We start from the raw sequence: 15,525 nt of genomic DNA, 5'->3' as shown, positions 1-15,525 counted from the left end.
AGCCCCACATCGGGCTCTGTGCTGACACGGCAGAGCCTGCTTGGAATTCTCTCTGTCCCTCTCTGTCTGCCCCTCCCCTGCTCATTCTCTCTCAAAAAATAAAAAAAAAGACAGAGTGGAGGGTCGTGGGAACATGTGACAGGACCAAAGAAAGAGAAGGTATGACCTGAGTTCATGCAACAGGGGCAAATCCCATTCCTTCATCTCCTCTTGGTGTCCCTGTCTTCAGAGATAAGGGTGCTCCTTTCACTGAAGGGCCTATGACCCGCCTCAGGGAAGGTCACAGAGTCCTTCCGGAATCTGCTCTCACATTCCTTCCGCTTGAAATACTCAATATGCCAAGCTGCTGCTGTATTTTGGGATACCGTGTGCCAAACTCTGTCAATAATTTCTGTTGAACTGTCCTCTGGTTAACTGATCCTTTCTTCTGCTGTTAAGCCCTTCTAGTGAATCTTTTGAGATATTTTGTTTTTCGGTTCTAGGCTTTCCATTTGGTTCCCTTCTTAGAGTTTTCATAGCTCTCCAGAAACACCTCCATTTCTTTATTATATATACTCCTCTTCTGCAAATTGTTTAACATATTTATGATTGAAGTCTTTGCCTTCATATTTCAATATGTGAGTTATGTGTTTATCGACTTTATGATTGCGGACTACATTTTCATACTTCATTGCATGTCTAGTAATTTTTAATTTTTTTTTAATGTTTGAGAGAGAGAGAGACAGAGAGTGGGTGAGGGGCAGAGAGAGAGAGGGAGACACAGAATCCGAAGCAGGCTCCAGACTCGGAGCCATCAGCACAGAGCCCAACGCAGGGCTCGAACTCATGAGCTGAGATCATGACCCGGGCTGAAGTCGGACGCTTAACTGACGGAGCCACCCAGGCGCCCCTGTAGTAATTTTTTTTTTAAAAGTCAGCTCTATGCCCAAGGTGGGGCTCAACCTCATGACTCCAAGATGAAGAGTCACATGCCCTACAGACTGAGCCAGCCAGGTGCCCCTAGCAATTTTTTGCTTACTGGACATTGTGGATGATGCACTGTAGACAGTCTGATTTCTATTATCCTTCTCTGAACACTGTTGAGTTTTGTAGGCAATTAAATTCCTAACACGTCATCTTGAGCATGAGGAGGGGCTCAGTTTCAGGCTTGAGGCTTTGTTAGGGTGAGCCTATTTTGGTTTTGCGTTTTGCCCCGCATCCTAGGCTCAGTCCTTAGGTGTGGGATGTGACTGTTACTTCTGAATTGTGACCTTTCTAAGTCTCAGAGAAAAGCTTGAAGTGCTTATTAAAAGCCTCTATCTAACTGGGCAGAATTTGAACTCCAAACTCTGCCTCCCCAGCACTCGGCAGCTGCTGGCATCTATAGCCAGCTCTGTTAACTTTCCAGTTGTTTTCCCCTGGGCTCGTCAGAATCTTGGCCTGTGCATACACAATGTAGGACTTGGCTGAGAATTTGAAGGCAGTTAAGTGTGCAGGTCTTATGGCTCAGTGTCTCTTTTATTTTCAGGAAAATTTCCAGACTTAAACTCCAAACGGACTCCTCAGCGCAATAAGACAGGCCCCCTTTCTGATTAAACTCTGCGTCTGGGGATCCATGCTAACTCATGGGTACCCAACAGGAGAAAACTGGCTAAACATGGATCTCACTCAGTACCCTTGTCTTCTAAGGGTGATAGACATCTGCTTCAGTTTCTATCTGGTATTATCTGTCCAACAACTTTAAAAGCTGATTTATATTTTGTACAGTTTATAATTGTTAACAGAACGGTCTGTTTTCAGACACTCCATCATTACCAGAATCAAACCCTAACTTAACTGTATTTTAAATGCAAATACATCTTATCTAATGCATTAGTGAACGCATATAATTCTATCACAAAAGTTGTGCATAAATACTTTAATAAATTTACTTCAATATAATTGGTTTCCCTTGTAATCCTTTCTTTTAAAGCAAATAATCTTGAGAACGTTATTCTGAGAGGTTCAAAGTCTTTACCAGGACCCCCGACATGCAAATGTTAAGAACTCCTGGCCTAGGTTCTCTCCTGCTGCTATCACAGCTCTTTCCCTGCATTTGGGGGAAGGACTTTCTCCGGGGTTCCGTTTATCACTTACTGAGTACCTACTGCATGTCAGGCACTGTCCTAGGCCCACGGGACAGAACAATGACATCAAGCCCCTCTACTCAGAGGTTGGCAGGGATACATGTGTGCTTTTCATGTTTCCACGTGGAGGGCCCAGCAGTAGAGGAACTCTCCAGGCCTTTTCCCGGCGTTGCTGGGTTACCTGAACTGCGGGGGATAGCCACTGGCTCCTATCTAGAAACTGGAGAGAATGAGCCTGTTGAAAGGCTCTAAGCCGAGGGCTGCTTGCTCTTCCCCTCTCCACCTCAGCCAAGGGTCACAGAGGGTCACAGCGCACACCGCTCTACTGTCTGCCCAGGTTTTCTAAGGGCGGGGAAGGGAGTTTCAGGCAGGAAGGAGGGCTCATCTGTCAAATGCTGCAAGGAAGCAAGGGGACATAAGTCACAATGCTAGGGACAAGGAGTGGGACGCAGGAGTGTGGTCCTTCTCAAAGTTTGGCAATGAAGGCAAGTGGCAACAGCTGGGTGGGGAGGTCGGGTCAGGGGACAATTCTTTTGACGAGAAAACTTTTGGCACTTTTTTAGGCTGAGGGGAAACAGATTGAGATACAAAGAGACAGTGAACCAAGCCTACAAAAATGGGATACCTCTGGGAAAGGGCACAGGCCAACCATTCCATGAAATTGAGTTCTCTGTGCATTCCACAGCATCTCTTAGTGTGCTGAGTGGACTTCCTGCAGACTCCCAAGCCCCATCACTTAATCCAAGTGTAAATCTGAAGTTAAAGACACATTGGCCTGGGAGCACCTGGGTGGCTCAGTTAAGTGTCCAACTCTTGATGTCGGCTCAGGTCATGATCTTCCAGTTCCTGGGCACAGACAGCACAGCACAGAGCCTGCTTGGGATTTTTTTCTCTCTGCCCTTCCCTCGCTTGTGCGCTCTCTTTAATGTGTTAAATAAACATTAAAAAAAAAAAAAAAAACACCACGGGGCACCTGGGAGGCTCCATCGACTTTGGCTCAGGTCATGATCTCACTGCTGGTGAGTTCGAGCCCCACTTCAGGCTCTGCATTGACAGCTCGGAGCCTGGAGTGTGCTTCAGAGTCTCTAATATAAAATGAAACAGAAGAAAAAAAAAAAGTAAAAGAAAAAAAAACACATTGCCCTGAAACGCAGCCTTAGGTTTCCACATCCTTGTGGATGTGCTGCCACCTACTGGAAGAATGACAGAAGTGGCGACAACCATTTGCCAACGGGAGCTACTTTTCTAAAATGGCTGCAAAACCTTCACCCAGCCCACCAACCTGGAGACCAGACCAGTGTCCGGGAGGGAAGAATTAAGACATTTGCAGGATTCTAGTCCCTAAAGGTAAGCATTAATGCTCCTCCTTCGCCCTCCAGGGTGAAGGACTACCCTCCAACCTCCTCTCCATTCCACACAAGTCAGCACACCACCCCCTGGAACAACCAGTAATAACAGGACTCGACGGTCCCCGATTTAATGGTGAGGAACCGAACAGCAGAAAGGGAGAACGAACCTTACTTTTCCGCCCACATCAGGTGTATGGAGGGGCTGAGGGGAGGGGCTGAGGGAAGGGCCTGAGGGAAGGCACACCATCAGCAGCATTCGCTTATTAAAGTAGATGTGTACAGTGATTCTAGATTTTTATGTTTATTTTTGAGACAGGAAAGGAGGGGCAGAGAGGGGAACAGAAGATCCGAAGTGGGCTCAGGACTGACAGCAGAGCCCGATTTGGGGCTTGAACTCACAAACCAGATCATGACCTGAGCCAAAGTCAGATGCTTAACTGACTACACCAGCCAGACACCCCAAGAGCAATTCTAATGGTGGAATACGTTTCCCTTCCCTTCAGCAAGGGAACCTACAGACACCCCACACCTCTAGGGCTGTGAAGTCCTATTTAGTAACAGGTACTTAAGCACTGGCTGTGCTGGGCCTGGACTCATAGCAACCCTGGTCTCTGTTCCTAATGGCCAAATAACTTTTCAGGTTTATTTAAACCTCTAGGCCTGCCAGGTAGAGTAGCCAACCAAGGCAAGCACCTACACGAGAGAAGGCTGTAGGGTCACGACAGCCCTAGAATCCTCCTTTGCTAGGTCTCAGGAGACGCAAACACCAACCTCACAGGCCTTGCTAGCCCAGTTTTGGGACACTGTTTTGCCCAGATGCAAATTTTGACATTAGGCAGTCTGAACTCCACTGAGTGAACAGCAACTTTTGAATCCAGAGAAACACAGGCTGCCAAGCTTTTTTTAAAGTTTATCCAAGAACATCTGCTTGCTGGCTTGACCTTCATAGCAGCAACAAGCTTCCACTGGTGCGCTCACCCTCAAAGCAGGCCATCATAGCTATCCCCCATATCCACAAGACTAGCTTAAGCTGCAAAAAATATGCATACAGCTGAGATTTCCTTAACCCACAGTGAAACTCAACCAGGTCTAAAACGAACATTTACTTACAAAAACACTTTTTTGATGTTTATTTTTAAGAGAGAACATGAGCAAGGGAGGGGCAGAAAGAGAGCTCCAGGCTCTGAGCTGTCAGCAGAGCCTGACGTGGGGCTTGAACTCATGAACGCTGTGATCATGACCGGAGCAGAAGTCAAATACTTAACTGAACCACCCTGGAGCCCCTTTTCTTTGTACACTCACATTAAAAATGTATTGTAAGAGACACCTGGGTGACTCCATTGGTTACGCGTCACAAGCGGTCCGCAGAGGCCACTTCCATCCTGTCCTCCTCTCTCTGCCCCTCCCCTGCTCTCAAAAATAAAGATTTTATTTGGCTAAAATGCAACAGTTGGTTTTTTAAATGTTTGAGAGCAAGCACAAGCAGGGGACAGACAGAGAGGACCGAGAACCCCAAGCAGGCAATCCCACAAACCCCAGAGATCATGACCTGAGCCAAATCAAGATTTTTTTTTTTTTTTTTTTTTAATGGTTTTTAATGGGGCACCTGGGTGGCTCTCTCAGTTGAGCATCCCACTCAATTTCAGTTCAGGTCATGATCTCACGGTTTGTGGGATCAAGTCCCAGGTCAGGCTCTGCGCTGACAGCTCAGAGCCTGCTTGGGGTTCTTGCACTCTCAAAGTAAGTGTTGAAACTAAAAAGTCACATGCTCTACCAGCCAGACACCCACCTACATTTTGATTTGGCACTTTGACTAGTCTAAAACAGGTGGTTAGAGTCCATGGGCTTTTTGGATGGCTGTTTTAACATCTCTGCTCCGCAGCATCTAGGGCATCGTTCAGTAATCCTGTTAATCTGCTGGCACAGACCTTGGGGCCCTCGATTATTAGTAGTGCTAGAGGGAATAAGGAGTAAATTAGTGAATACTGAGTATCGTGTAATACCAAAGCCCTTACTTGGTTGGTTGAACCAGAGGTTGTTGGAAGATTTACAAAACACAGGGGCCCACCTACTGGACTTGGTTTTCTTCCCCAGGCTCACCATAATCCCCAAGCCCCCACCGTTCCATCCGTCTAGCACAAATTCTATTGAATTATCGCCAATTCCAGAATCCATGCTCTCAGCTGCAGGTTTCAGGAGGCCTGACCGATGTGCTCCTAGCCCCTCTCCAGAGTACTTCTTCAGAACACCTGATCCTCAGGCCTGCAACAAACAGGATAAGCCACAGCAGATTTCCAACAAGTCTTTCAAGTCACTTTACCAACCATCTCACCAAAACTTGTAGCCGGGATACTTGAACCCAATGTAACGAGCATTTCCAGGGCAGGGGGTGGGGTGGGGTGATCTGGAGCCACAGAGCTGGCTCCGCCACGCTCCATCCACCTGCAGCGGTATTCCGGGAGACACTCTAGGAAGTACAAGTCTGGCACCAGAGTTTAGGACTTTTAATTTGTCCCAAAGTTGCTGAAGCAAAAATCATGATAAAACATTCTGCTTTCCTTTACACCCCCCCAACGCAAAAAAACAAAAACAAAACTATTCGTAGGAAAAAAATGGTTTTGTACATGGGAAGAAACAATATAAATTCAAAACTTACAGATAAGGATTAGCTCTATCACTCATCTCTTTAAAAAGTTTATATGAATATCCAGTCAAAACCAACAGGGTATCTCCCTTGAAATGTTATCTATACCAACTTCCAAGTAGACCACAGGACCGTATACTGTCTTGGAATGTCCTCAGAAGGCTCTGTCATTGATCAGGTAACAGAGTAAAAACCCCAGAGTCCTTTTCTTTCAAACAGAAGAGGGTAAAGACAGAGGGATGGAAGAAACTATTCAAACTTCGTCTTCTTTCCTTGTGGCTTGTGGTCTCCCCCTCCTCCTCTGCCTCCTCGGAAGCCTCCTCGCCCTATAGGAAGCCAAGACATTGAAGAATGAGTACAAAGCACCCAGGAGTCCTCCCCTCCCCACAGTGATCGGTGACAACCTGGAGGTTGATGCAGGAACCCTGCCCTGGGCTCTGGACACATCGTGAAGGACACGTGCCAGTGTCCAGCGCACACATCGAGGAAGCCCAGCGTCCTTACCTCCAAAGCCTCCCCGGCCTCTGCCACCAAATCCACCTCGGCCTCCTCTGCCACCACCTCGGCCTCCAAAGCCACCTCTGCCTCCACCGCGACCTCCAAAGCCACCTTCGCCCTTCGGTTTGGCCCAGTCCAAAGTAACTCTGTTTCCATCAATTTCACCATCTTCCATGGCCTCCTTGGCGGCTTTGGCATCTTCCTCACTGTTGAAGTCTACAAAACCAAACCTGAAATGCCAAATGAGATTACTCGTTATAGAAAGAACACATACTGCCAAGTGCCGAGATTAACCTCACATGTTGGGACAGTGATTCCACAGAAGTAGATTTGCTCAGTGCAGGAAAGACCCAAGTGACAGAGCGAAAGGCTTCCTTGTGGAAGGCTGGAACTCATTTTATCGACCCCCAGAAATGTCCCACAGATCAGCAGAATATACCTCTGTGAAGACAGAGGGCAAAATAATGCTAACTGTGAATTGTCTCTTCTTCTCGTGCGAATCCGTAAACTGCCACCAGTCGACAGAAAGGAGCTCAGTGAGAAGGTATACTACAGAGGAGGTCTCCGCTACGTGGACAAGTATTTCCTTTCATCTTACCCTTTGGAGGACCCAGTCTCCCGGTCAGTGACTATCCTTGCCCGAACAGAGCCGTCGAACGATTCCTTTAATGTTTCTTCTGTGGTATCCTCAGACAGACCTTTGACAAACAAGGTTTTGGACGGCTCTATGGAAGAAAAATCGCACATTTTACCTAAAGCCACAATAACCAGATGGTAGCTTTTAATAACGTCCAGTATGGGACTACTGGCCAAGAACACTCGGCTTAGCAGAAGCTAGCCTTTCACTTAAAAATCTCTGGAAAAAAGGCACATAAAAGCAACTTAGCAAACTAGTGCTCAATTAAAGCAAAAGGCATAGATCAATCATCTCAAGTTTATACCGATCACCAGAGCAGCTGAGGTCCTGTCTCAGATCCTTTATGGGAAGAAGGAGAAGCAATGCAAAGACCGCAATCCCTAAACAAGCGGGCAGCTGTTGCAATCACCACATAGGGCAGTAACTGTGGGCGAATGTGCTGCTAGAAGACCTCACTGGATCAGAACTTGACTATCTAGAGGAATTTTCTTGGGATTTCATCAGTTATGTTCTCAGATAATCAATCATCATATCCAGTATCTTTCACTCAGCAGCAACAGGAAACACAAACGTTAATGATGAAGCATAGCACCGAGGAGTGCCGACCCTCAATGTAACACCATGTCAAACGTAACTCACGGCTTCTTGCATTAGGTGATCCCCTGGGTCCTTGCAACTCCAGCCTGATTGCTCTGCCCTCAATTTCCCTTTTATTACAGGAATTTAAAGCTTCTTTAGCATCTTCAAATGAAGCAAATTCTATAAATGCATACCTGAGAATAATAATCAATACTTAGAGTTAGTTACCAAGCACATAGTTGCTGGGCTGCACACATCTAATGCCACCAAAGAGATACTTAAATGATGCTCTTTATACCCAATTTGTGAGCTAAAATGATTCAGCCTCTTAAAGCCCATAATTAATATCCTAACCATACTAATTATTTTACCCTTTAGATTTGCCATTTTGGTTCTGGGGCACTTTAATAAAAGTCGCCTTCTCAAATACTTCTTGAAGAGTTTCTTCTGTTGCATTGTAGGAGAGATTGCTTAAAACCAGAGTTTTTGATTCACCTACAAAGAAAAAAAAAAGCCAAATGAAGACTCTGAAACAATAGTTCCTAAGTTCAGTCACAGCTATACCTTATTCGAGAACTTCTATGACTGGGAAGAATTAACATGTCAATGGACATGCAGGTGGACTTCCACTTGTTACTCATACTGAGTACTTACCATGCACTGTTATATTCCTATTACCTAAATATGTAAAAGCTATTTGTTTATACGTTCCTAGAACAAATATTCTAATTTAAAGACGCATATCATCGAAGTCCTTTAAAGGGTCAAACACACAGGGAGATCTATGTTCCAATGCAAAACGACTTCATACACCTCACTCAAGACACTGAATTACTATCATAGAGATACAGAACTTGACCGATCTAGAGCTATATCTAATTTACTAGTGAACTTTAAAAAAAAAAAAAAAAAGGCAGTAAAAATGCAAAGATGTCCCTCCATCAATCCTGGAATTCTGTAAATTCTTACCACTCCAAGTGCTATTCTTTCCACCTCTGTAGTCTTGATTTTGACCCTTCTCTCCAGTATAGTACAGGGAAATAGATCGCCCATCTATCTCCGTTCCCTGCTTTTCTTCCAAGGTTTTTTCTGCATCAGCTTCTGTCTTAAATTCAATATAAGCAATCCTGCAACAGTAGAAAAAAAATAAAAAGACATTAAGAACTTAAAAAACACTGATTTTTAAAAAAAAAAAACCATGTAGGGGCGCCTGGGTGGCTCAGTCAGTTAAGCGGCCGACTTCGGCTCAGGTCATGATCTCATGGTCCATGAGTTCGAGCCCCGTGTCGGGCTCTGTGCTGACAGCTCAGAGCCTGGACCCTGTTTCGAATTCTGTGTCTCCCTCTCCCTGACCCTCCCCCGTTGATGCTCTCTGTCTCAAAAATAAACGTTAAAAAAAAAATTAAAAAAAAACAAAACAAAACAAAGAAAACCCATGTTAACACAAATGTTCTAATCTCACCAACAGAACCTTGTTTCAAATGAGTACAATAAAAATGTTCTTGAAGAACTGAAATGTTCTGGTTTCCTGCCATGTTTCACTTGTCCATTAAAATTTTCCTTCCACTACAGAAGGTTGCCAAGCACACCTAGAAAACTTGTTCATGGTAACCCCATCTCACTGCACAACTGCTATTACTTACAAAGCTAGGTACATTTCACAATACTTTGTATATATTTGAAGTCTTTTACAATGACCCTAAAGTATGTTTTCCCACTGCACAGGTAGAAAGTTAAGGCACTGGTTAAAGATTAGTTTGCACCAATCACACACCTAGGAAAGTGAGATCAAAATTTCTTTTATAAAATCAGAGAAGTACATTAATTTTAATAGAAGTCGACATTCCTTACACACAAAACATACCCTTTACTCTTTCCATCCTTGCTGACTAATCTGATTTCCACAGCATCTTCAAATACTTCTTTTAATTCATCCTGAGTAACTTTGTAAGGCAGATTTTTAGCCAAAAGTGTTCTTGCGTCTCGATCTAGATTAAAAAAAAAAACAAACAAATGAAGCATATTGCTTGAAAGACATACCCTCCCCTCCCTGAAGAACTAACGGAAAAGTTCTGTTCAACAAATAATTCGAGATCCTAAGATATACAAGGCATGTACATATACGTACACACACTTATACATGGCATGGAAGTATAGAGATGCAGCAAATGGCAAAAACACAAGCTGCTGTCACCAGTGAAATCAAATTGCGTGTTGGATACTCAGAGCAGTGCTCAAACTAAAACAGGTGCTAAATGCTTTTTGAATTAAAAAAGATTACGATCATACATTTTGAAACGTGACAAACAAAGAGAGAAAAGATAAAGAATACAAAAAGAGTAGTTAGGATCTAATCTAGTTCTATTGAGGAAAGACCTCTATTAACCAATTCTTTTTTAAAGAAGTCTATTCTTGCTCGGGAATTTAGAAAACCGGCAAGCAGTACATTTATCACTTGAACTCATTTAAACCCTCACATTATAAGGAAACCAATAAAAGTTAAGCTATTTACCCTGGCCAACTAGCTCCCAACTAGATATATAACCATTAAGAAGTTAGAGGTCAGTTATCACAATTACCCAGTCTTACATACCTTTCTTACTGTCTTTTCCCTTTGGTTTTTCTAGTTTAATTTCATTGCCAAAGACTTTTAAACCAGTGAGTTCCAAAGCTTTTTCCAGATCTTCAGCAGATTCAAAATCCACATAGCCAAACTTCCTTTAAGACAGTAAGATGAAAAATACAAAATTACGAATGGGGGGGAAAAAAAACCCATGAAAACATGACTACACAATCCCTTCCGGGCAGGCAAAATGTGACGATGTGATGATGCAAACAAGAATTAAGCAAAGAAACACCTATGGTCTTAACAGAAGTCAAGGCTCTATTAAACTGCTGCTATAGAGCAAGGTATCAGGGAACTGATGCAAGCTCACCTTTGAGGTCTGTATTAGCCATACTGCTCCTAACAACTGATACTAACAGCAATCAAAAGAACCCGGTTTAGGGGCTCCTGGGTGGCTCAGTTGGTTAAGCGTCTGACTCTTGGTTTCGGCTCAGGCCATGATCTCACAGTTTCCTGTGCTCGAACCCCACACTGGGCTCTGTGCTGGCAGCTCGGAGCCTGCTTGGGATGCTCTCTCTCCCTCTCTTGCTGCCCCTCCCACACTTGTGCTCTCTCTCAAAATAAATGGAAGTTAGAACCATTACATCTCTTCAAATCCAGTAGTTTCAGATCTTTCTAGAAACCTAAGATTCAAATCTTGTAACTTACTAAAAATTAACGCTGTAACAAAATGTAAGGGAGATTTTAGGAACTTCAATTTGGGATTTTACGTTTTGATAATCTAGTAACTTAACTCATTAATGTCTAATATTTGAAAACTTGCAAATCCAGGAGTAATGTGCAGAATTCCTCCATACTCACCTAGACACACCAATTCTGACATCCACAACAGCAAGATCATTTTTAGCAAAAATATCACTAATGCCTGTTTTTAATTCAGGAGCAGATTTGCTGAAATTCAGGTTTCCAACAAAAAGATTGAATGATGTAGTTGGTTCTGTACCTGTACAAAACAGGAATTCAAATTAGTCTATTTATAAAGTATGGCATGAACTTAAATTTCCAGCGTGAAATTTCTACAGAGCACATCAGACATCACAATATCACATCAGGCTTCAGTATTAAGTCCCTCTGCTGTTCATCACTTGTGCGATCAGGTGCCACACCCTTCCCCTACCCCCCCATTCTGCCAAGTTACCTTCTACTTTCTGTTTCTTGGCTTCAGGAGCCGCTTTCTGTTTGGCCATTTCCTTCTTTCGCTTTCCAGGTGCTTCTTTAATAGGCTCTGTACACAAGATTTTCAACACTGTTACCAGTGAGTAGTCACACATATTGAAGTGCCTTTTCTTCCCCCCAAGTAACCTCTATAATTTTTATCACTGTACTTCAGAATCTAACTTGATTACCTTCTTCTTCTTCTTCCTCCTCCTCCTCCTCCTCTTCTTCCTCATCATCATCCTCCTCTTCCTCATCCTCCTCCTCCTCATCTTCATCCTCATCATCCTCCTCCTCATCTTCATCTTCAGCTGCACTCTTGGCCTTCACAGGAACGGCTTTTGCAGGAATTTTCTTTCCTTTGGCTGGTGTGGTCTCCATAGCTTCTTCTTCAGAGTCTGAAAGAGATGCAACTTACTCAAAAACTCAAGAGAATTCTCCCCAAACCAACTTTAGTTCTTGGAAAATCTAAAGGAAAAGAAATGCAATCCTACCAACGCCACCGTGCTTAGCAGTTACAGAAAGGAGTAAACAGATCTGTTGGGAGCAAATCCCACCTTATGAAAAATACTCACAAAATAGGCCATTTTAAACATTTTCTCAGGGGCAGGCAATCATTTTGGGTGACTTAAGACTTCTGTACCACAGACACCCAGAAAATCCCTGGGAGGATTTTCATCTAACTCCTAGACCGTCCTGGAATGTGTAGCATTACTGCCAAAACCTCACCTCTAATGCACCTTCTAAAAACTAGTCCGGAAACAAAAGAACTCCTTACCATCGTCATCCTCATCCTCATCCTCTTCCTCATCCTCATCATCTTCCTCGTCGTCGTCGTCGTCCTCATCATCTGAGGCAGGGGCAGCAGCGGCGGCTTTCATCACTGCCGGCTCGAATTCATCCTCCTCTTCATCCTCCTCTTCCTCGTCCTCCTCTTCACTGTCCTCGTCATCTTCCTCATCACTGTCTTCCTTCTTGGCATTCTTCCCATTCTTTGCTCCCTTGGCTGGGGTGGCTGCTCCTTTCTTACCAGGAGTTGCTACCAATGCCTTGCCCGGGGTGGCTCCCTTCTTGCCAGGTGTTGCTACTGCTTTGGCTGGTGCAACGGTTTTTTTGGCCGGTGTGGCTGCTGCCTTTTTGCCAGGGGTGACAACTGCTTTCTTGGCTGGTGTGGCGACTGCAACCTTTTTTGTTGGGGAAACCATCACCTTCTTTGCTGGAGTTGCGGCAGCCTTCTTGCCTTTTTTCTGAGGAATGATAACCTGAAGAATAAATAAAACCAAACATAAATCTGTTTCCAATCCCGAAGAGTGCCTTGGTCCCATGAGCAAGTACTAAATTCTCACACTGGTTCTGGCTCAAGACCACACACATTAGATGTATGTTAGTGTGTTAAACTACAGGGCCATGACATTGGGTCCTCCCATGTGCCTGAAGTCACAGCCTTCTTCTTCAGATAAAATACAATACTGAAGCATAAAAAACTGCTCTTAACAGTTAAAATACCTCTGAATTCCTGTACTTCATACATTCTAACTGCATTTAAAGTGGCACAGCTTAATATGGACTCTGACAACAGTCAGTTTGGATCCTACCTGCCACTTTAGCAGCCTTAGGAAAAGCTTAAAATAACTTTTAAGCCTCAACTTTTTTTCCTCATCTGTAAAGGATAATAACATCAACCTCTCATACTGTTAGAGAGATTATGAGTTGGCATATCTATTAGAAGTCTTGCACACAGAAAGCTCTACTTGTTAAGTACTACTTAATCATTTAGGATTCTTACAGTGGGTGCTGGTATAAAAAGCTCATTCTTAGAACTAGAAAATAAAATGAGTAACAAATAGACTGGACAGTCAACCGTTGCAAAATTAATAAAGAGTGAGCATCTTAAGCTTGATAAAAACTTCCATTCGTCTACCTTAATTTTACACTCAAAGCCACTTTTTGCTCCTAGTTTCATCAGGTAATGAATTAACAGTAAAACCTTTATCAAATCCTCAACAAATCTAGGCAAAAATATAGGGATTAGTGGTCTTTACCGTGAGCAAATAGTAGCCAGGCATGTTATCAGTTAATACAGAGAGGTGGCCACCGTCAACCCACACCAAGAGGTTAACAGTAACTAGTATCACACAGCTCATAATCAATCCTCCTTGGAGGCTAGGAAAGGATCTGGTAAGGCTAACCGAGACCTGAAAACAATGCTCAGCAATGCCACTTACTAGACACTTAACAGTCCAGGCTGTTTATTCATCTAGTGTGTTGGCCTAACATACTAAAACTAGAAAAATGTCACGATTTAATACAACATATGGCACCAAGCCCTACAGAGAGCACAGGAAAAGGAGACTCTAAATCTTTTCTGTCAAATTCATTCAAATACTTACCCTGTATCTCAACATGCCAATGAAGAGCTTGGGAAACAATCTCCACAAACCATGGATGAATGAATATAATCTTATTTTTGCCAGTATTTTCAGACATCTGATACCACCTGTTTTAACTCTCCATTTCGTAGTTTAACACAACTCGGCATGAAGCTATATAGAATTACCTCTTCTCCACTGCTATCATCATCTTCATCTTCTGACATTTCCTCATCTTCACTGTCTTCTTCTACCTCCTTAGGAGGAGGAGCCATTTTCTTGGGGTCACTTTGATTTTTACCAGCCTAAAACAAACAATTAGCACATCACACCTCCAACATCTCAGATCATTCATATTTTCCCATCATTCCTAAGCGTAGTAAGCCACCTGCTTTTTTTAAATCCGCTTTTCAGACTGCTGGATAAAAATACTGACACGTGAACTACTAGGTAAACTAGTACTGAGGTCAACGGTAAAGCGGTAAGACTCTTGAGCCCCGCTCCCCCATTTTTCCTGTGATTTACAAACATCACGAATGCTTTTAACACTACAGACAACTGGCCCATTTTAACGGCCAACAACCCACAGCTCTTTACCGCGTGGGGGGGGAACTACCTTAAAAAAGCCTTTCGTTAATTCTGGCACCACGACCGACACTCTCGCCTGAATCCAAATTCGGGGTGGTGAGGGTCTTTAAGACAAGTTTTCAAAAAACCACGCTAGCCCTTACAACCTTCGCTCTTCCTAAGTTCTTTCCCGTGGAAACCCCGCCCCTTCCAGACCCCGCGGAGCCACGTGAAGATACCGCGCAGGTCACCATGTGCGCGCAGCACAGCATAAAAAGCACGAGGCAGGGCCTCCTCCTGGAGCCCACCTCGTGCCCGCCCGTCTGGCCGGAGCCGACATCCCGTAGGCCGCAGGCCCTCCGTTTAAAGCAGTCCCGCCTCTGCCCAACTCACGGCCAGGTCCCCTCCGCAGACGCCGGGACACACGCGGCGCGGCCCACGTGGCGGGCCGCGCGCTGGGGCACGTGCGTCAGGAGGCGGGGCCCCGCTTCGGCCCGTCGCAGGAGTTTGGCATCATCCCTCCACCCCAAGGCCCGGCGCCCCCTCCCCACTCAGTCTCGAAGTCTTTCCGCCCCACCACAACCACCCGCGGAACCTGCCGAAGCCCTTCACCTCGCCACCGATTAGCCAAAAAACGCGAGACCTCCCCGCTAACCGCGCGAGATTTCCCGCAGCATGGCGCCCTCGAACGCGCCCGGGACGGCGCGCAGGCCCTCCTCCTCGCGGCGCCGCGCGCGCCCTCCTCAGAAAGCAGGCCTCGACGTCCATGCTTGCGCAAGCAGGCTTCTTACTTTTGCGAGCTTCACCATGATGGCGGCGTATGCCGGCGGAGTGTGTGGCGGGCGAGTGGCGCAGACGAGTCCAGAGGAACCCAAGCGACGGCGATGGCGGCCGCTGGTACAGAATATCCCGGAGCACGTATGCTTGGCTGCCAGCTAGAGCTCGAGACTGAGGCGAAAGACTGAGCCTGCCCAGTAATCGCCTCTGGAAAGGCGA

The 15,525-nt window shown here is 44.9% G+C and overlaps 1 protein-coding gene and 3 non-coding genes across 5 annotated transcripts; all 4 read right to left on the bottom strand.

Moving 5' to 3' along the window:
• Window positions 1–5,943: 5,943 nt before the first annotated feature.
• Window positions 5,944–15,505, bottom strand: NCL (nucleolin). Of its 2 annotated transcripts, none has more exons than XM_060624110.3 (14): window positions 15,321–15,505; window positions 14,151–14,267; window positions 12,372–12,855; window positions 11,777–11,991; window positions 11,577–11,661; window positions 11,240–11,381; window positions 10,406–10,530; window positions 9,677–9,800; window positions 8,782–8,939; window positions 8,184–8,307; window positions 7,873–8,006; window positions 7,195–7,321; window positions 6,603–6,826; window positions 5,944–6,424 (listed from the first exon to the last, which is right to left on the bottom strand). In XM_060624110.3, the coding sequence occupies exons 1-14, from the start codon at window positions 15,336–15,338 to the stop codon at window positions 6,348–6,350; spliced, it is 2,154 nt and encodes a 717-aa protein (XP_060480093.2). In that variant the 5' UTR covers window positions 15,339–15,505; the 3' UTR covers window positions 5,944–6,347. The 2 variants fall into 2 exon arrangements, with proteins under 2 accessions (XP_060480093.2, XP_060480094.2); XM_060624111.3 differs by having other exon boundaries at window positions 11,577–11,663; window positions 11,785–11,991.
• LOC132674068 (small nucleolar RNA SNORA75) lies at window positions 7,008–7,142 on the bottom strand. The gene has a single exon (XR_009608381.3). It is a non-coding gene; the product is annotated as a small nucleolar RNA SNORA75 (small nucleolar RNA).
• On the bottom strand, window positions 7,689–7,769 carry LOC132674090 (small nucleolar RNA SNORD20). Its single transcript, XR_009608401.1, has one exon. It is a non-coding gene; the product is annotated as a small nucleolar RNA SNORD20 (small nucleolar RNA).
• On the bottom strand, window positions 11,462–11,530 carry LOC132674081 (small nucleolar RNA SNORD82). Its single transcript, XR_009608392.1, has one exon. It is a non-coding gene; the product is annotated as a small nucleolar RNA SNORD82 (small nucleolar RNA).
• Window positions 15,506–15,525: the final 20 nt, after the last annotated feature.

Source organism: Panthera onca, chromosome C1, assembly GCF_046562875.1.
Source record: "Panthera onca isolate mPanOnc1 chromosome C1, mPanOnc1 haplotype 2, whole genome shotgun sequence".
NCBI classification, from domain to species: domain Eukaryota; kingdom Metazoa; phylum Chordata; class Mammalia; order Carnivora; family Felidae; genus Panthera; species Panthera onca.
Note: the sequence above shows the minus strand (reverse complement) of the source record. Positions and strands in the feature narration are given on the sequence as shown.

What these genes read in the sequence shown, in the direction of transcription:
- NCL (XM_060624110.3), bottom strand. An exon ending in AAGAAGAAGAAGGTAATCAA is followed by an intron (nt 11,662 to 11,776) that starts GTTAGATTCTGA and finishes TTGTGTACAGAG; the next exon opens with CCTATTAAAGAAGCACCTGG. An exon ending in CAAGAAACAGAAAGTAGAAG is followed by an intron (nt 11,382 to 11,576) that starts GTAACTTGGCAG and finishes TGTTTTGTACAG; the next exon opens with GTACAGAACCAACTACATCA.